The sequence below is a fragment of the Camelina sativa genome, chromosome 8 (assembly GCF_000633955.1).
Source record: "Camelina sativa cultivar DH55 chromosome 8, Cs, whole genome shotgun sequence".
Taxonomy (NCBI): Eukaryota; Viridiplantae; Streptophyta; class Magnoliopsida; order Brassicales; family Brassicaceae; genus Camelina; species Camelina sativa.
This window is the reverse complement of record NC_025692.1, coordinates 18,964,280-18,985,038: the sequence shown is the minus strand read 5'-3', so window position 1 is coordinate 18,985,038 and position 20,759 is coordinate 18,964,280. Positions and strand designations below refer to the sequence as shown.

At 32.0% G+C, this 20,759-nt stretch overlaps 3 protein-coding genes and 1 non-coding gene across 4 annotated transcripts; 2 read left to right on the top strand and 2 right to left on the bottom strand.

Moving 5' to 3' along the window:
* LOC104707506 (protein cornichon homolog 5-like) lies at positions 5,106 to 6,288 on the top strand. Its single transcript, XM_010423876.2, has 4 exons — positions 5,106 to 5,437; positions 5,591 to 5,772; positions 5,886 to 6,008; positions 6,085 to 6,288. Exons 1-4 carry the CDS (start codon positions 5,366 to 5,368, stop codon positions 6,113 to 6,115), a joined length of 408 nt encoding a protein of 135 aa, XP_010422178.1. The 5' UTR covers positions 5,106 to 5,365; the 3' UTR covers positions 6,116 to 6,288.
* Positions 7,527 to 9,984, bottom strand: LOC104707505 (AT-hook motif nuclear-localized protein 1). Its single transcript, XM_010423875.2, has 5 exons — positions 9,012 to 9,984; positions 8,584 to 8,651; positions 8,356 to 8,487; positions 8,109 to 8,270; positions 7,527 to 8,021 (listed from the first exon to the last, which is right to left on the bottom strand). The coding sequence occupies exons 1-5, from the start codon at positions 9,490 to 9,492 to the stop codon at positions 7,788 to 7,790; spliced, it is 1,077 nt and encodes a 358-aa protein (XP_010422177.1). The 5' UTR covers positions 9,493 to 9,984; the 3' UTR covers positions 7,527 to 7,787.
* Positions 16,605 to 19,937, bottom strand: LOC104707504. Its single transcript, XM_010423874.2, has 5 exons — positions 19,369 to 19,937; positions 18,322 to 18,474; positions 18,087 to 18,223; positions 17,762 to 17,989; positions 16,605 to 17,286 (listed from the first exon to the last, which is right to left on the bottom strand). Exons 1-5 carry the CDS (start codon positions 19,784 to 19,786, stop codon positions 16,774 to 16,776), a joined length of 1,449 nt encoding a protein of 482 aa, XP_010422176.1. The 5' UTR covers positions 19,787 to 19,937; the 3' UTR covers positions 16,605 to 16,773.
* TRNAA-AGC lies at positions 18,501 to 18,573 on the top strand. The gene has a single exon. It is a non-coding gene; the product is annotated as a tRNA-Ala (tRNA).

Below are 20,759 nucleotides of genomic sequence, written 5' to 3'. Positions count from 1 at the left end.
TTCTTTTTTTAAAAAAATAAGGAGTGTAAACCGTACACTAACAATACATATACACGTTCCTAGTGTATAATATGCATATATGTATCATCAAGTCAAACGATACTAAAATTTAATTAAACAAATGGTTTATGTGTTGATCACATAATGTTCTAATGAAAAATTTTAGTTTTATCTATTAAACTTAGATAATGTGATAGACAGATAAGTGATCTCATATATAGAATATCACAAGAACTGTTATTGTTGCACCAATATATAATATGTTATGCGTGTCTTTGACATATAAAAATCTCATGATTTTACCAGATTAACAATTATATAAACATGAATTAATAATTGATCACCGTCAATTTAGTTGTAGTTATGCCTTATATGTAAAATCTATTTAATATGCAAAGCAAATTTAGTTGTACTTATCTTGATAGAAGAATTGAGTCATTAGCTCGCGATAATAGGCTTTTAGGGGTCGGCTACGGGATTCACCAATCATTAAACCGACTAACACCATCTCCAGATTTCTCTTAACATTCATTGTATTTTCCTACGAATAGTTCTCTGCTTCATGATAATTAATCCAACAAATCGACTAATTAAAACATTATTTCATGAACACAATAAAGCATGAATCTATAAAGAATTGAACAAATAATAAAACTTGTATCATGCGGCAAGTTGGAGGTTACACGTATAACGAAAGTATATGTTATGGATTCCATAAAACAGTTTGAGTGTGATAAATAATATATTAATCAGATCAACGTAATACATAAGTGAATAATCAGATGATTATTACTATCAAAATTTAGATCATCGATTAACTAAACCGACTCGAAAGCAACGATGGACCAAAGAAAACAATAAAAAATTATAAAGCAATAACCATATCAGATGTGTGTACGAATTGGTAATACCATAATCAATAAAATATTAAGCCCTAACAAACAGATCTCCTTGTCAAGCTATAACTAAATACACGTATCCAATAATTCAAGCATGAATAATTATAATTCTTTACACATAAATTAAGCGTTAGACGGTAATTATGAAGCATGCGGCAAAAGTTATTTCTGAGATGAATTTAAACAAGTCCGACAAATAATATGACATGAACCGAATGATAAAAAATCATGAGTTACTTATCTTTGACTGTTTGATCGGAGGTGGGAGAGATGCCGAAAAAGTTAGATGACATCGGAGCCGAGATTTTGATAGCAATTTTGTTTTAGGATTTCGTGCTAATAATGTGTTATAACAATAGGTTTACAAAATTGTTTTCTTGTATTATTCATCTGTTGCATAGGATATAACATATACATAATACAATATTAAGGTTTAGGATTTATATTAATGGGCTGATAATGGATATTCATACAATAAAATAATTATTCATAACAGATAATAATTTTTTTGGAAATCCTATGTAAAAATATGGTCTCATCAATATCATAAATTAATAATAAAATAAACTAATATATATATATATACATATATATATATATATATAAGAAAATCTATTGAAATATGACTCCATTGTTATTTGTCTATCCTTGAATTTGAATTTTTGTTGGAGCTTATCTCTAATCTTTTTCATTGTTTTTTTCTCAAATCGCATCCAAAAATTGTGGAGAGTCCTATATGCGATAATTGTTTTTTAGTAACTGATTCTGAAGGTACGACAATATCTTCTTCGACTTCATCATTACCATGAAGGATAGTAGTAGCAATTTCTTCTAAACTCTAAACTTCTAACATTAATCATTTTCACCTAGATAATCTAGTTGTCAAAAAAAAAAACCTAGATAATCTAGTAAAAATTTGACATTCATCTTATTACAATAGTCGAGATTATAAATTAAGAAAATTATTTAAAACTTTGAATGATAACAAAAATAATAACAAAATTATCTTATTTTGTAATAGAAAATTTTGGAAATTATGAAAAACAGAAAATTTCTTCATAAATTAATAAATTATTAATTTATCGATAAATTAATAATTATTAATTTATCGATAAATTAAAACCTCTATAAATTAATAAAATTTCATTGTCCCGACCTTATTAATTTATATAGGTTTTACTGTATATGCAAAAGTTTTAAAATACAAAGAACTCACCTCTTAGTGAAATAGGGCAAGGTATTTAAGGGTTTGAATTATTGTTCGATCATCACAAGGTGTTGGCAAGGTATTTAAGGGTTTGAACTCACCAATTAGTGGCCATGGTGGCAACCATTGTCTTGGCAAGTCCATGTAGGACTCCAGGAAGTCACAAGGTTATGTTTTCCAGTGATGCTCACCGTATCATGATGTCAGATCGTCGATTTCACATGGTTGGAAAGTGGTATTCTGGAGAGTTTATTACTCAAATAAAGTCTGTAACCCTTTCTAGACTTTCGGATGAAGACTATGCTCAGATACTGTCGGTTTTATTCTCTACAACAACCAGGGCAATGGGAGTTATCGTTTCATTACCACGTGAGGTCTACTATTTTTATTTGAAGAACCTCGAAAAGAAGATGAGGTTGGCGAAAATGGATCTATGTTATTTCTACCAGCTTAAGGCGCACGAATGTATTGGTTTACAAGATGTTGGGAATAAACATTTCATCTGATGTTGCCTTGGCAAGTCCATGTAGGACTCTAGGAAGACTTCAAACTGAAATGACATTACAATGCAACTGTTCAATTTGTTATACAAACGATAGTCATTAGTATTTGAGCAAATTCTTTATCTAATAGTCTTGAAAAACTTATAACATTTATTTACGTTATAAACTCCTTAGAATACCATTAGCAAACACCCATGTTGTTAAATCTGGTATTTGATATGATGGTATTGATCATCAATTCAATACCTTATATATAATCATTTATTTGAATTGTACAACTTGAACTTAAATGGCACAGTAATCTGCTATTTCAATTTTCTAGTGCAATGACATTGTCTTGCAACTTATACTTAACCTTAAACAAACCAATAAAATACATAAATTATACAATTAGAAACTCCAAAACAACTAAATAAAATCTTAATGTTAGAGGTAATCTAGCTTACATTTTGTAACAATGAGTACCGACAAGAAAATCTCTCTTCCATACCTCATAGTTCAACAAGGTTGAGATTTTAGTGGAACTCACAAAAACAATTTATCACATATATCAATATTCAAAAAATACTATGCATTATGTTATAAAATTTACAATATTTACTCAGCAATAATGACAATAATGTTTTTGTTAAATGGCCATAAATTTGATTATTATAAATGCTCGGAATAACTATTAGCATACTATATGTACCAATGAGATGGTCTTAGAAGTATTGATAATTTAGTCCTTCATGTCTCAAAGTTTCTAAGATTGTACCCAAACATTTATAAATGTTATAAATTAACCCATTTGAGACATTTTGAGACAATCAAAATTTGACCAATTGTCTTGTAACTCTAATGCATAGCAGTTTGAGTTTGATTGTGAATTGTACTGGTTGTGTTTGTCTTATTCCAAAATCCAGGTTTACAAGAGAGAACCAGCTAAAGTTATGATCAGTGTATCAGTAGAAGGAAGTCCTGGTCCGGTAAGGACTTTGGTTAAACTGAGTTGCAATGCCGAGGAGGTGATCAAGATGGTCGTGGAGAAGTACGGTAAAGAAGTTCGAACACCGAAGCTCGATAGAGATCTTACCTTTGAACTGCATCAGTCTCATTTCAGTATCCAATGTAAGACTCCATATCTAAGAACCAAACAATATAGCTTCAAAGTATTTGAACTATTGAGATCAAGTTGTAGAACAGAACTAACATTAACACAAAGTTTTGGATTGTTACTAACCCTGTAGGTTTGGAGAAAACCGAAGTAACTGGTGAAATAGGTAGTAGAAGTTTCTACATGAGAAAGAGTCGGATTACGGTGAGAAGGAGTCTTTCGTCATCATCGAATTTAATCGAATCTTTCATCGCACAGAAGATTGGGAGAATCGTGAGGAGGACAAAGGAAGATATGGAACATCTTGGTATGTTCTCAATGAACTACAAAACCGTAGTATTTGTTTCATAGATATGTTTTAATGGAGCAGCACATAATATTTTCTTGTGCTAGCTCCAACTTCATACAATTGGTTCACTTCTTTGTATAAATTTATTTATTGTACAACAGAGATCTGTATACCTAAGCGTTAGGTATATCTATTTGTCAATGTACTCTACTATGATTCGGGTTTCTTCATTTTTATATGAAATACGAATTGTAACAGAATGGTTTCATTTTTTATATTCTCTGCTACTGCTATGAGTCTTTTGTACCCTGATACTAGTGAGCATTTTTGGTTTACACCCAGTTTTGGTTCTGGCTCTGGTTTTTGGTTTAGGTTTGGTATATGAGAAACACAACTGACTAAGTTGTAATAATCCTTTTGGTTTGGTTTAATTTACTTCAGATTTTGCCATTTTGGAGAAGAACCTGCTGATGTAAAAAAAAAAAAAACCCAATGCTTTTCGGTTCTAATTGATTTCGTTTGGTCCATTTCAATTTTGTTCCGGTTTAATGTCCACTTTGACTTAATTGGCTGATTGCAATCGAGCATATTCAGTTTAGTCTTTTTAGTTTTCTTTAAAGAGTTTTGGTCAAGTATACACATATTGTATTCGTTTTTTTTGTCAACTTATTGCATTAATTTATTTTAATGAAGAACGTTACAAAAGTCACATAAAGGAAACGGATATGCTTTTTAATAAAGGATATTCTTATTTCATACTTTTATAAATATTTAAAGAAGCCATGGTCGGTTGACTCAGTTCATGTAGGCTACCACTCAAATAAATTCAAGCTAAATAAAGTCAGAAATATATCCATTCTAATATAAAATCAAATGTGGAAAAGAAAACCAAAAATATCATGGTTATTTCAAATTTATATTATGAATATAAGAACTGAAGAAGTAGCTTATAGATGAAAAATATCAATACGTATATATATCAAGAACGTAATTAATAGGCACGATCAAATAAGATTTGGTTACTTGCAAGTTGCATACAAAAAGGATTTGATTGTATGTAAAAGAAACAAAAAAATATATTGTTGTCAACCCAAAGCCAAATCCCAAATGTCAAACTTCCAAATATGCGATATTTCTCAATTTGCCTAGGAATATAAATAAGTAGCTTCATCCAACCAGATCCAGTGGGATTATATATAATTTTTATAAATTTAATTCCGTATATAATCCCTGTAAAATATCAGATTATATCTGTATAATTCCTAAAGCTTTGACCAAATTACAACAAACACCGTCCGTATCTCGACGTTAGAAAGACAAGGCGGAGACGACGGAGATTCAACGTTGCAACACGGCGGAAGACGACGAAGGATGGGTGATCTACTCGATTGGATTATCTCCTTTTTATTCCTCGTAACCCTTCTCATCATCGTTATTTATCAGGTTTGATTTATTAATTCGTAGTTTATACTAAGTAAAATATTTAGTTTATGGTAATTTTTATACAAGGTTGGATCAGTTCATCAAAAAAAGAAAAAACTAAAAGTTGTCATTAATTATTTCATCTAAATATAAGTTGCAATGGTATTGATGCAGCTGACATGTTTGGCGGATCTAGAGTTCGATCGTAAAAACCCTTACGATTCATCCGCCAGAATAAACCGGTTAATTCTACCGGAATTTGGTTTGCAAGCACTTTTGTGCTTATACTATGTCTTAACCGGACATTGGTCTATGGCGGTTTTGTCTCTTCCTCACCTTTTCTACAACATTAAACTGTAAGTAAATTTTTTTACTCAATCATGTCGTATTCGAAACTAACCTGGTACTCGGTTCACGTAATCCGGTTTAATTTGATGATGTTTTCTCTTTGTTTATTTCCGGTTAAAAGGTACGTGAAAAGGGAACATTTGGCAGACGTGACAGAGATATACAATACGAATAAATGGGAGCAAAAGAAACGAGTTTACAAGATTGCTCATATCGCTCTATCCATTTTTATCACATCCTTTTGGTACATTTCTTTATCTTCAATCACTATTAATCGATATGTTTACGAAAACAAAATCATAATTGTTACTTGTTTTTAGGTTGATACACTCGGCATTGGGAGACATCTAAGGTTGGAGAAATCACCGGACTTCACCGATTTTGTTTAATTTGCCATGACAAATCATTATGTAGCTCTTCATTTTTTGTTTTTTTAATGAATTTTGTTGTTCTTTTTTTTTTCCTTTTGTATACCTCTTCGGTTCGTTACACAAATAGTAACGACGATTACACATGATTTAATTTATGAATTTAAAATGTATTTTTTTTTTTTTTTAATGTATCTTCATTGTGGGAAATTCTTGATCCTTACATTGCAAGGTTCTACTAGGCTATAAGGTTTCTTGTGTCTCTTGAAACTAGCGAAGCTTGATGTGTTGTACTATAGACGTCGTAGATTAAGTCAAGAGAATCTGTTCTGGCTTTGAATGCTTTGATTGGATTAGAGATAGTGAGTATATCTATTGGGGCCTTGATGTCTGATCTGGTTCTTGAGCCACCCTAAACAGTTCAAAGAAACATGTTGAATTGGCGAACTTTATTTATAGTAACTCAGTTCATGCTCATGAGGTTACTACTATATCTTTATGGATTATGTGGCTGTCTCTATGTTCAGACCATTCTTGTCTGGTGGGGTTTGAATTCTAATTACAGAGACATGAAACTAAGCAACAACCTTCTTCGAACCAATTATTCCGGCAAGATTAGTGTTTCTTGGACTGAGATGATTTTCAGTAAGGTTACGCAAAACTAGGTGATGTTTTGGTTTACCAAAGGAAGCTATGAAACACAAAAAGTGTTTTTTTTAAAGCTTAAATTAAATCGTGTGACATTTTGGGTTTTATACTCGGACAATATAAAACTCAAAAAAGGTTATATCGGGCTAGTTTATGTTGATGCTAAGTCGCAACAATATTAATAATACGGGAATTTGGGTTAAGATAGGAGCTAGTCTTTTTTATTAAAGTTGAGATGAAGTAAGTAAAAGTTTACTTACTTGAGTACAAGACGAAAGAAACGACTAAGTGCTAAGCGCACATAATACGAAGTAGTTATTTGTCTTTCTCTCTTTGATTGCTCTTTTTCGGATTTTGTGCCTGATAGTGACCTCTGATATGTATAGTGAGTCGTTGATCTGAAATTCTTTCTCTCTTCTGCAAATTACTATTTTACCCCTACTGTTTGGTGGACCGAATTTACGACCTAAGACATTCTTGAACGTTGGGGGCAGAGCCCATATCCAACAGTTTAGAGTTTGGTGACACGTTTCGGACTTTCGATTCAGGGGTGAGGTTATGTATATGATCCAACATGGCATCGAGTTGGACATTCTGTCAAGTAACACGCTCTGATCGACCTTTACATGAAAAAAGATTAACTATATTGAAGAAATTCATATTGTTTAACATTCAGATTAAAGCAATCTTGGTTTTATCTACCTCTGCTTTAGAGAGAAAGATATTACCAAATCGAACAGCCGGGCAACTTTGAACCGATACACGTGTTTCCTATTTTGATACAATAACTTGCAAAACCAGAAACCATGACCGGTTTTAACAAAAATATAATTAAACAAACAAGATGATTCAATCCGATTTAAATGATGGAAATCCTACATGAAAACAATGGGACCAATATAAGACCCTAAACCCTAAAACACTACCATTATATTAAACCCCTAATGTGGAAAAACCAACCGAAACGAACTTGATGAACCGAAAATACAGAGGAAGATTGAAATCATTCAAGTTAAATTGACGTTAATATCCGAAGACTTGTTTCTTGGATCAGGTGCTAAAGAAGTCTGCCATGTATTATTATTGGTAGGAAGAGAAGACACTGAATGGATTGTCCGGTGATCAGCTGCACTAGAGATAGGAACCGCAGCGGTAGGACTCGACAACATGAAATCGTGTTTGTTCTTCTTCGGTTTCTGATCTTGCTGGTCCGTGCCAGCTAAAAAACTTCCGACAACCACCTATTGTATTCAAACACACAGACTTAAATTTATTTTTCGGTTATAGAAACTTACGTCTTTTTGGACAAGCAAATATCCTAAAAGTACCTGAACCGGACTCGCGGCTACTAATAAACCGGCTACGCCACCGCCTACTACACGGCCATCGGGACTTGCTAACGATACGCTCATTCCTCCGGTTCTACTCCGAGTTCCGCCTGAGTCATTAGGCATGAATGAGCCGGACAACGATAATATCTCAAACCGACCCTGAAAGATAACACAAGAAATCATTAAAATATATATTAAATCAACAACAACAACAAATTTTGTTGATGAGATAAAAATCACATACTTCGTATGTCAATGTGCCACCAGAGGAATCAGGCTGACGAAGTGTAACACTTGAAATTACACCGTTTGCTGATAAAACGCATATGGCACGAGGTCCTTGTTGCGAAAATGAGATTATCTTCATAGTTACATCCTAATTATTCCAAAACACATCATCGAAACTCATATAACTAAGATATATAGAACAACAAAGGGCCGGATCTAAGAAAAATAGTTTGGATGAACTTACCTCGCCAGTGTTGACTGTGATTATATGAGGTGTAAAATTACCACCGACGGAGCAAGGTACCCATTCACCTAAACAAACATGAATTAACGTAATAAAATTGTCACTAATTTAACCTTACTGTTGCATTTAAGAAGCGACAACGAACAACATGACATATATATGTAGATACTTGTAACTTTAGGACACATCCATAACTATAGACAAATTAAACATAGATACGAAACATAGAAGAGATCTAATCTATAAGTTAGAGACCCCACTTATAATAAAAGTATGCATGAAAATGAAATCCCAAAAAACCCCAATTCTTTTTTTTTTTTGTCAATACTCAATAGAGTCAGATTGGTCTACGAAACAAGATTCCGACAAGAAAAAGAAAAGAAAAAAACTCTCTAAAAAAAAAAACAGAGCAAAGAAGACATAGTTACCTAAATTCTCAACTTGGTGATGATGATACTTTGGTCTGTTAAAAGAGTTGGTTGGTTTCACTTTACTACGTTTCTCAGAGGCGGAGAAGTCGATGACGTGTGAACCCGGCGGCGGAAGATGCGACGGCGCCGGAGCTGATGAAATAGGCTTAGGAGATAACGCTACAACAGTCCCGTCAGGTCCGTACTTTCTTGGCCGTCCACGCTTCTTCTTAATTGGTCCACCGGAGATACCTTCCATCGCCGTCGTCATCGTCGTCGTTTCCGTAGATATTTGCGGCGGAGGAGGAGCTGTGTGATGAGACGACGGTTGTGGTGGAGGAGGAGGAGGAGTGACGGAGGGGGGAGATTGGTTTGAACTTTCTGATTTTGAAGCTACGTGAAAATCTGACGGTGCGTCGGATCTAACCACCGTAACACCGCTGCCGTTACCGACGGTTGTTCTTACAGCTTCTCCGGTAGACTCCATATCTAAAGCCATTAGCTTCTTTTTTCTTGTTTTTGGTTATTTTCTCTTTATTTTCTTCCAACTTTTTTTCAAGAAAACATCAAAGATTTTGGGTTTTTTGATTAAAGATAAACAAAGATGATTAAGGATAAAGAAATATAATTAAGATCTAGAACAAGATAATTAAACTGAAAATATAAGAAATATATTGCTAAGAACAGAGGTTGGAATATTAGGAAGGAAAATAGGAAAATGTTGGAGAAGAAAGTGAGGGAAATTAGATTTATTTATGCTATGTCATTTTAGATTGAATAAATAAAATAGTATGATAATCCATTTTTTGATTTTAGAATCTTGACATTAAATAATGGTATTTTATAATGGATTTGATTTTCTATTGTATGATTTGTTTAATGATTTCAGCTAATTTCCATCGTAACTTTTTGTTTTTCCATGTCTGTCCATTTTTACTTTAATATTTAATAAATAAAATAATGTGAAAGGGAAATGTGTAATAGCGTGTTACTGTAATATACTAAACTCACAATGAAATTATTTATTAACTTCTTTTTTTTTAGGAATATATAGATATTCGTGTTTTTTTAGCTGGAATCCGATGGGAAAGAATTAATAAATAAAAATGATAATTAAATAAGAAAATAGTATAGTAGACAAAAATTTAAGTGGCTATACAAAATTCATTTATTAAAAAAAACAATTTGTGAATGACAATGGCCTGCGTGTATATTGGTTTCTCTTAAAATAATAATATACAATTTTTCTTGCCATGGGTTTTATTTTATTTTTAAATACTCAAAGTTTTCCAATCCAAAAAATACTTTTCCTTAATTAATAATCGGGCTTTGGAGTAAAGGACAAGTAAAACTAGGCTGCTAAAATGATGAATAAATAAATTATAATAGAAATAACTTAAATTTATCTAACATCTAACAATTAAAAAGGCCAAAGGCAAGAATGACAATAACATGGGGCCAGCAAAAAACGTATCAAATCGCATAAATATATATATATATATATATATATTTTTGTCATAGTTTTCCACAAAAATATAGTATAAAGTTAGTAATTAAAAGTTCCAACTTCTAATCTTCTCCCCCACTTATCCAATTGTTTCATTATTCCATGGAAAATTTTTGGAGCCCAATTCTTTCACTTGATCAATATTAACATGACAAACGTGATCGATGATGATAGGGTTAAACTTAAATGTATGAAGTTTTCAATCATCTAACGAGTCAAGAAATGTTAGTATATAGGTCAACTTTATCTAGGACGAACATGATTCTCCAAATACATGTTCACTTTTACTTACATTGACACCACATGATCATTCTAATATAGTTTTCGGTAATAATTTTATGCATGACAGCAAAAAAATTATGTCAAAATAAGTGGACTCTTGTCCGATTCTATTTGTGCACTTGAAGTAATTGGAGGTCTTGTTTTGGCCTTGTTTCTCGCGGCGAGTGTTGAAGGCCCATCGTGCGTGTCGGCCGTTTTCGGTGGTCGGAAGTTCTTGCTCTCTGTCTCTATTGCTTGTAGACGATGATAGACCAAGGCGGAGACTCGTTTTCCTTCCCTAGCGCCTCGCATCTTAAGCGGCGGAACAAATTTTTTTTTGTAGATCTATTTGCAGATCTCCTTCTTCCTGGCGTTTCCGGCGGCGGGGCTGTGCTTTCGCTTCTCCGCCTTCCTAGGACTCGCATTTTCCAAGTCTTCTCTTGGACTAACCGCTGCGCTTCGACTCGTGTCTACCGGAGGTTGTGGACTGCTCTCTGACGGGAATATTCGCTTCGAGGACGACTAATTACCAGTAGCTAGTTGCTTCTGTCTACTCCGTACGTGTCAATTCGGGTGTTTGGACTAATGACTCGAGTGGTTTTCAGTGGCTCTGTCGAGTTCGTACCAGCCTAGCTGGTGGTGTTCTTCGACTTTCGGAGTCATTGAAGCCTCGGCCTCTCTTTCGTCTCTCCTTCACTCAGGTTTCAGGGCATGGCTACTGTTTGTTTCATTTTCGAGTCTTCTGTTTTAACAAGCCTTGACTTTTGGGAGAAGCACTTCTTTGTTGGCATCTTCTGCTCGTGGACAGTGGTAGGATTATTAGGAGAGTGTTTCCTCGTGGCAGGTCAAGTTCTTTTGTCTTTACGGATGCTCTTTTGTTCTCTCGTGTGGCTGCTGTAGTGTTTGATTTGATGATGATTTAGTTATCGGTGGTAACTAGCTTTCTTCACCATTTGAGAACGTTATATGCATACCAAGACTTTTGGTTTCGTTCAAGGCCTGGTTTTGTTGTGGTTTGCTTTTGCTGTTGTCTCAAGGTAGAAGTTTGTTATGCTCTGCGTGCTGCCTCATGCTTGCGTTAAGATTTTGCTATAGAGGAACTAGTAAGGCTAATGGCTTTTGGTGTGGTGGTGAATTGTTTTTATTCTTGCTCTGCGCTAGCCGACTTCGAGGAATGAACTTGGTAGAGGGAGCACACACTGTTAGCATAAGTTGGCTTGTGAGGCTTCGGTCAGGGAAAACTCATGGACTTGATTGAAGAATCGCTCACATTTTGAGGGGAGAGAATGTGAGCCATGATTTGGAATTCTTGACCGTTGACATCTCGGTCTTGGGCCCCTTTTGAAAGTCTTCTAGAGCTAAGTGTCTTCTGCAACTCGGCGGTCACAATTTGCAGTTGCCCTTCTCTTTTTGCAACACATTCAGGAAGAAAAACAAAATCGTCATCGCTTCATTTTACTCTCGTAGTTCTTTCGCTATGGTTGAGTAGATAGATCAAAAACTTTGGCTACTTTTTTATGCTTCTATGTTTTTATTATTTTTGCCATGAGACTATTAGCTTAGATCTATAAACGTCGATTGTAAACCCTTACTATTTTTCATTTTTTAATGAAATATTTAAATTCTTTAAAAAAAAATGGATGTTTACATTAACCTAAATTAAAATATTTTGTTATGTTTAGTTTCTGATGGTTAGTGATTACTATTTAGTTACTCCTATTTTATATTGTTTCGTGTATTTCTGGGAATCCGAAGGTCATTTTTAACTTTTACTTTTTTATACTTGCAAACCTTTTTAAAATATTGAATATTGTTATGTGTTTGCTTTACATTCATTTCTTTCCTTTTACATTTCCCAAAGTCTTCGTCACAATTATAGCTACCCAACTAATTTATGCCCATTTTAAAATAATAAAAGAATTCTAATAATTAATACCATTCTTTTATTGAAGTAAAATTGTATAGTTTGAGTTTTTGTCTTTTTGATTTGTAATACAGAATAAAATCTTTTAAGGAGATAAACAACGACAGTGGAAAAATTTGAATTAAAAGATTCAGATTGTCGAACGTTGTTGTTACAGTCACTTAAATATTAGCAGACATAAATTTTTTATTCTGAAAATATAGCAAATTTTTACAAATTTCTAAATTACAAACAAGGTAGAGCTATTTAAATCCTGTTTTAGCTATTCTTCACTTTCTATATCTATTATGGAAATTTTTATTTTAAAAGTAAACATAATGCAAAGTGCATTTTGTTTTCTTTTATTCTATTAAAGATTTGATGAAATTATAAATAATTAAATTACAGGAAATGGAAGCAATCATGAATCGTAAAATCATTTAAATATAATTTTATTTTGGGACCACGAAGCATCTAGTCATTGACCAATAGAAATGCACATCTAATTCGCCAAAAAAAATTAAAAGAAAAAAGAGAGAAGAAGATTAATTAAATAACCTGGAGTTTTAGATAAGAACGAACCATTTATTAATCGTCTAATGTTTTCTTTATATTTTTCAAACGTTTAAACTTAATCTTTCTGTAAAATTAAATATTATAGTGATGTGCTCGATGTGCATTTCCTCCACGACTTTATTTTATTTTATTCTCTTTTAATAGAGATAGAGTAAAATATCGATTTCACATGGCTTTTTTATTTGGAAAATTTCACATTTATAATTGTGGTCGGCATTTCTGACCTAACTTGGTTTCATTATACAGCTCACTGCAAAACATAAAATATTTATAATTGAAAAGCTATATATTTTAAAACAACAATAGTTATTTATCAAATATTTATTATATATAGTATATACACCACTTGATTAAAAACTTTGACCGAACCCAACAAGAAGTTTACATTATTAAGTAACTTTTTTTTTTAGTTACTTTTCATTTTTCCCTAACTTTGTGAAGGACTTTTTTTTTTTGGTTAAATCTACTCATATTTTTGTTTTTTCCTCTTTTGACGTTTGTATTTGTTTTCATTTTTATCAAAAGTATGTCAAAGAAATACAACATTTTCTATATATTTTATAGTAATATGTAAACCCATTATAATTTTGTGCGTGTGAATGGTAGTCATACCAAGAAAAGGAAAATATAACGTAATTATAGTGTATTTATTAATATTAGGTGGTGGTGCTGATATTGCATGTTCATTTCTGGTGAAACTGGATTGGTTACAACTTACAAGTAATCAATATTATAGCTTTTTTTTATTATTAAAGAAACTTATCATGGCAAATTGACAATATGTATTTGCAATACCCCATCATGTGAACCTTTTATACAAAAATAATAAAACTATCGGCGTGCTTTTAAGAAAGATAAATAATTTGTTGTCACTTCCATATTCCAATTACAAGAGTTAAATATCCCTTGTCATACTTTATTGTTTTTTACCTTTAACTAGATTTTAATATACGATATACCGAGTACATATAATTTTTATTATTATTTATATTCTATATTGTTTTTGTTTGTTAAATATTGGATATTTTACAAATAGAGAAATAACTAAATTTTTTGACCGTTTGTACGGTTACATGTTTATATTAATTTTTAATCTGTAATATACTTTATGACCATTTGTTTGTTATATTTAGTTTGTTTTGTTTAGTGTTTGAAATTTTATTTTGATTTTTAATTATTATGACAAAAAAAATAAGGGATCTAATACATAATAAGTTATTTATACGCTATGATTAAGTCACATTTTTCTTAAATAATTTAATTATTTTACCCAATCATATTTAAATCAACTTAATTTTATATATCAAAAATTCTAATATTAATAGTGTTGACAAATAATAAAATAAGAATTTAATCCGTGTTAACACAAATTTAATGATACTTTATTAATTCCAACATAACCATATTATATAGTATTTTAAACTTTTTAATTTTACATATTCGTAATATTTTAAAAATTTATTAAGAATCAAAGCTCACATTTTTTGAAAAATAAAATAGGAATCAAATTGTTGTTTTATTTGTTTGCAAAGGATTCAAAGATAAAAAATCTTCAGTACACAATAGAAGATATGATTGAATATATCATTGTTTTTATTTCCATATTGATTTTGCTGTAATTTTTTTAGTTGGAATGGCATGTAAAATATTTAGAAAACAAAATCTGAAATAATGCTATTTTGAAAATTTTATAGGGATTAATTTTGTAAATAAGTTTTTTAATAAATATAAATAAAAGGGTAAAACCCAAAATATACTTCAAAGTATATATAAATTTATTTTTACTTAATTAATCTTGTCATTCAAAACCTTCGTAGGTAAGTACACCCTTGATTCATCTTAAAGCAATATTTTATACTATTATCACAAATCGTTGACGTTGATTTACACATATACGCTTGACATTTGTTAAAAACCCTCTAAATTGCAAATCTTTTGATACATGAGCCCACTGTCGTAGATAGTCATTGAGAGCCCATCTAAATTAAGTCAATTTTCCGATAAAAGAACCTCAAACTTCTCCACTAATCCAAAACATTTTAATTTGTATTATGGTTTTGTCGAAAACACCAACGTTTTATTAATGTGTTAAACATGAGTTTGCTTTGTCTATCATATAAGAAACTTGACAAAATAATTTGGAATTTGTCGAGCGATAATTCTGAAACACTCGTCATAATTCAATCTTTCTTTCATCCGATTCTAGTTATTGGGTTAGACACTTAGACTGCGTCGATTAGCTCATGACTTACGATTGTTTCCATGCGCGGATAGTTGGAACCCTGGAGGAGATGAACTAGGGTTTGCTGTTTGTATTGCCACCAACGGAGGTTATGATGGTCGAATATATATATTAATGATTTAAATGTGAGTGAAGATGGTTTAAGTTATGACAAGGGCGATTATGCAATATATCTTTTCTCTTCTACTAAATATAGGGTTCAGTTACAAATAAATATAGAGCTTTTCATATGTTATAGTTGACTCTGAAACATGAGATTTATTTAAGTTAAATTAAGTTATGCAGTTAAGAAAAAAACTTCCATTAAAACATAAACAAAGATCAATGGTGAAAACTACGTACTAAAATATCTAGGCCATGAATGGTAATTAGTTTTTAGATGGTTTTTGGTTTTTAGATTTTAGATNTATTGGGTTAGACACTTAGACTGCGTCGATTAGCTCATGACTTACGATTGTTTCCATGCGCGGATAGTTGGAACCCTGGAGGAGATGAACTAGGGTTTGCTGTTTGTATTGCCACCAACGGAGGTTATGATGGTCGAATATATATATTAATGATTTAAATGTGAGTGAAGATGGTTTAAGTTATGACAAGGGCGATTATGCAATATATCTTTTCTCTTCTACTAAATATAGGGTTCAGTTACAAATAAATATAGAGCTTTTCATATGTTATAGTTGACTCTGAAACATGAGATTTATTTAAGTTAAATTAAGTTATGCAGTTAAGAAAAAAACTTCCATTAAAACATAAACAAAGATCAATGGTGAAAACTACGTACTAAAATATCTAGGCCATGAATGGTAATTAGTTTTTAGATGGTTTTTGGTTTTTAGATTTTAGATTTTGAATTTTGGTTTCTGATTTCTTAATTTTTAGTTTTTGCTATTGAATTTAAAATTAATAAATAAAAAATCAAAAACTCAAAAACTCAAAAATTAAAAATGTTCTCGTTGAAAACAATTATTTTTTACAAAAACCACAAATTATGGTTTTTAGTTTCTCTTTGAAATGGCAAGAAACCACCCAAAAACTAGTTTCTCTAAATGCAAGGGAATCTATTTTTTGAAAATCTTGAATGGTAAAAAAATAGATTTTCAAAGAATCAGAATCCAAAAATTACTTAAAATCTAGTACACATTCAAGGCCCTAATATAATTAACTAACCTTAGTTCACTCCTTGAGTTATTCCAATTATTAACATGCACGTATCAAAATATATCCCACAAGTCATAACTCCAACTTCAAATATAACATAAATTAACGACAGCACACACAAATTTCATCATCACAAAGACTCGTTTGTAAAAGGGATTTCTTGGAACTTAAACGAAGCATTGCCCGCATTTTCGCGTTCAAATCTAAACACATCATCATCGGACAATGGCATCACTTGTCTGTCACCAACTTGTCGCGGTGGTATAACCTCACTAAGCCGCGGAAACTCGGTGGTATCGAGCATTTCGCTACTAAACAGCAAGTGAGTCCCACCACTGCTACTCCTGGGAGGCGAGGAGAAATCTGCCGTGGCAGAGGTGTCCCAGAGAAAGACGTGGAGGCCTATGGGGACTTTTGCGTGACGGTGCAGTGACAGTTTCTGGCTGAGCGAAACTGTGTCGTAGCAGCGAATTGCTCCTGTGGATGAGACCATCCAAGGCAATACCTTCTGGTTACCCACACGGGAAACCACTAGACGACGTGATGCCTTGGCTGCTTCTCTGTACAATGAGCTTAGACCTGATCTTGCAGCTGGTGCATTATCGTCTTCGTGGTCCGTCACTGATGAAACGTAAATGAAACCCTGTCCAAGAAATGTTTCAATTCAAATATTAAAATGTAATTTTTTTTTTCCTATTTCATTTTCATTTGAAAAGCTCCTGCCAATTAAAATCAAGTTACAAAATACTTAATGTACAAATGAATATATCTTTGGTTTGTAGGATATGATTGTAGTTGAATAGTTGATTATGATTTCATAAAAATTGATGTATTCAACTTAATTTTTTGTTTTCTAAAGTTTATTTTTTTGCTAAATTATATGTAAAATTCCACCTTCATAAAACGATAACTTTTCCAGGTGTAAACAAAATCTGATGTGTGTGAAAACATCCTAAAGTCATAACTCTATAAAGCGGAAGAACATGATTTTCTTTGGTAGTTTTGTCTGAACTGGTAGTAAAAAGTCCCGAATATTACCAAAAAATAAAATAAAAGCCATGATTTGAATTTTAGTCCCTAGTGATGCAACAAATTCCATAAAGATATTTTTTTTTTACCTCTTCAGTGCGGCTAATGGAGAAGCCAAGTTTGGTATCGTCATCTTTGAGTTTGATTTCGAGTGGGAACTCAACACCAAGAGGAGCAAACCAAAGCCTAACCGCTCTCACCACACCAATATCAACTCCATGATAATCCTCGAAACCATAGAGACTAGCGTTTGCAAGATTCGACAAATCCGCAAGTGACGTCGTATTAACCGTTGCCAACGCTGTTTCTCCTGATATCTTTTTTTTTTCCATATAAAACACAATGCAATCAACATTATCATATCAATCTCTCTACATAAAAACAATGTTACAAAAAAATACCAAAATCTCTAACCTTTGTGAGCAAAGATTCAGTCTGAATATTCATAAAGACAATAGGAACACCATTAGCTTGTGAACAACTTAACCAAGCATTAGCACGAGCAAGTGTGTCTTCCAAGTCGTTGTACCGAGAACCTGATCTACCATAAGCTATAGTTTCGGAAAAAATCGTCAAAACATTATTCACATATAGAGATTTATAAAAATGAATGTGTGACTAACAAGTAAGAACAATGTCTATATATTACCAGAAGCTTTGGGAAGAAAAAGAATGGAGAGGAAATTGCTAGAACGAGAGATTGGTAAAGCTTCTTGCATTCGTCTTTCCCATGGATATGAAACGTAACCATCTTGAAGCTTTGCTCTCACCAATGCTTCCACCATTCTTGATCCTCTTGATTCTGCACATCACATCGTTTATCAAATTGGGGATGTAGCTCAGATGGTAGAGCGCTCGCTTAGCATGCGAGAGGTACGGAGATCGATACCCCGCATCTCCACATATTTTACTTTCAATTATTTTCATCAGAAAAGAAAACAAATCATTTAAAGATTCTTCTTAATATTAAAAAATTAGAAAATAGTAAGATTCTTCTTGGTTAGGTGGTCAAAAGAATTTTTTTTTTTTTGTAATAAATAATCAAAATATTCTTTGTTGTTAAAGTTTGAGCGACGAAACAGTCTTAGTTTATAATTAATCCTTAAATAAAATAACATTCCACTTTCAATAATTTTTATAAAATAATGAAACAAATCATGTAAAAGAATTTAAATATTAGAAAATAAGAAATAGTAACATTCTTGGTTTAAAGATTTTTAAAATAAATATTCTTTGTTGTTAAAGTTAAAAACGAAGCAGTCGTAGTATATAACTAATCATCAAATAAATAAATGAAATAGATTTAATGTTTTGCAAGACACACAAACATGCTCCTTCTATGTCAAAAACATCATTTTATTATGAAAATTTAAAACATAAAACTTTGTTTTATCTTGATCGACGACAAATTCGTATAAATTAAGCTTAATACAAAAAGAAAAAAAAATCGTACGTATTAATAAAAACAGCAATAATAAGATTCACCAACTGAGAAACACGACATGAGTTAAAAGGAACAGGTTCGTGACAAAAAAAAAAAAAAAAAAAAAAAAAAAAAAAAAAAAAAAAAAAAAAAAAAAAANAAAAAATTAAAAGAAACAGGTCAACACGTAAGCCACGAAAAGTCAACCAAAGTACAAAAAAAAACAAAACAAAGAGAAGATATTTTAACAAAACCGAGTTAAACTCAACCCACCTTGCAAACCGAGACAATCCGACTCAGTCCGATCCGAAAACCCAACGGTATAATTCGGGTCATCAATGGATCTAAGCATGTACTGTTTCTTCCCGGCGGAGTCATTAGGAACAATACAAGCAGAGAGATCGGAGAACTCATCGGAGCCACGACGAACTCTCACAACGATGGAAGTTTCTTTATTCCTAAAAGAATTGTGTAGAACCTTCTGAAGCCAAGCTTTGCCTCCTTTAAACGGAGCTTTGAAAATAGCCGAACCGGGTCCTGAACCGATCCGGATCTCTTCCACTATGTCTCCGGTTTGAAGCATATCGCCGCTCCATTCTTCGCTTTTGGAGCTTCCTTTTAGACAGTCTATGGAGAGGACCACGGTGTTTCCGGGTCGGGTCGTGGATTCGGGTTGGTAGCTACGATCCATAGAGATAGAGGAGCTAGAGAGAGAGTTTGGTGAAAATTTTATGAGTTCTGATTTCTAAATTTGTGGAAATGATTCTGTAACACGGAATCTTCGAGAGAGAGAGAGAGAGAGATGTATATAAAAGTCGTACTTGGCTATGATTTTTGTTCGAGCTACTAGATATTAGGATAATTTTAAATCTTAAACAACGCCACTTGTCATGGAGCTAAAAGCTTTTCGAATTTTGATTTGGTTTTAAATAATTCATTGTTAATCATATAAGACCTTTTTAATGAAAAAGTAATAAATAATTGTATAAGATAATGAGAGCATCAGTTTACTTGAAAAAAAAAACTCCTAAACCAACATTTAAAATGAAACAGAGTGAGCAAAAAATTATTGTTGATAATATTATTTAGAATTGAAATTTATTCCAAACTATGTAATTCAGAGTTATATAAACTATAATGTAATATATCCGAATTTTTCGGTCAACTTATTTCATTTGATGTTGATTTGAATAGTAAAATCATTTTTGAAACAACAACTTATTTTTCACTTATTTAAATTATTATTTTTTCCTTCTACTTATTTTAAAACAAAGTACATATGGTTTCACTAATTAAATTTATAAGATAGTTGATTTTTTTGAATTATTGATCGTTTGTTTTGTTCATCGATGTATAATTCTTTTTTGGCTATCGATTTCATAATTTATCAGCTTCTTAGATATGCCGACTCTACTAGTATAAAAGTATACTTTTCATTGTTTAGGAGACATAAAGAATATCACCCTAACCAAAAATAAATGAATATTAATTTTCCATTTTTTACAAAAAGTATTATTTTATGAAAAATATCTATATAACTATAGTTAATTTAACTCAAAATCATACAAACTGAAGTCCGCGCTATGCGCGGGTATATTTGTATTAATTTTTTTTAAAATTGTTATAAATTTTATAATTACATAAATAGCTATACATTGATTGAT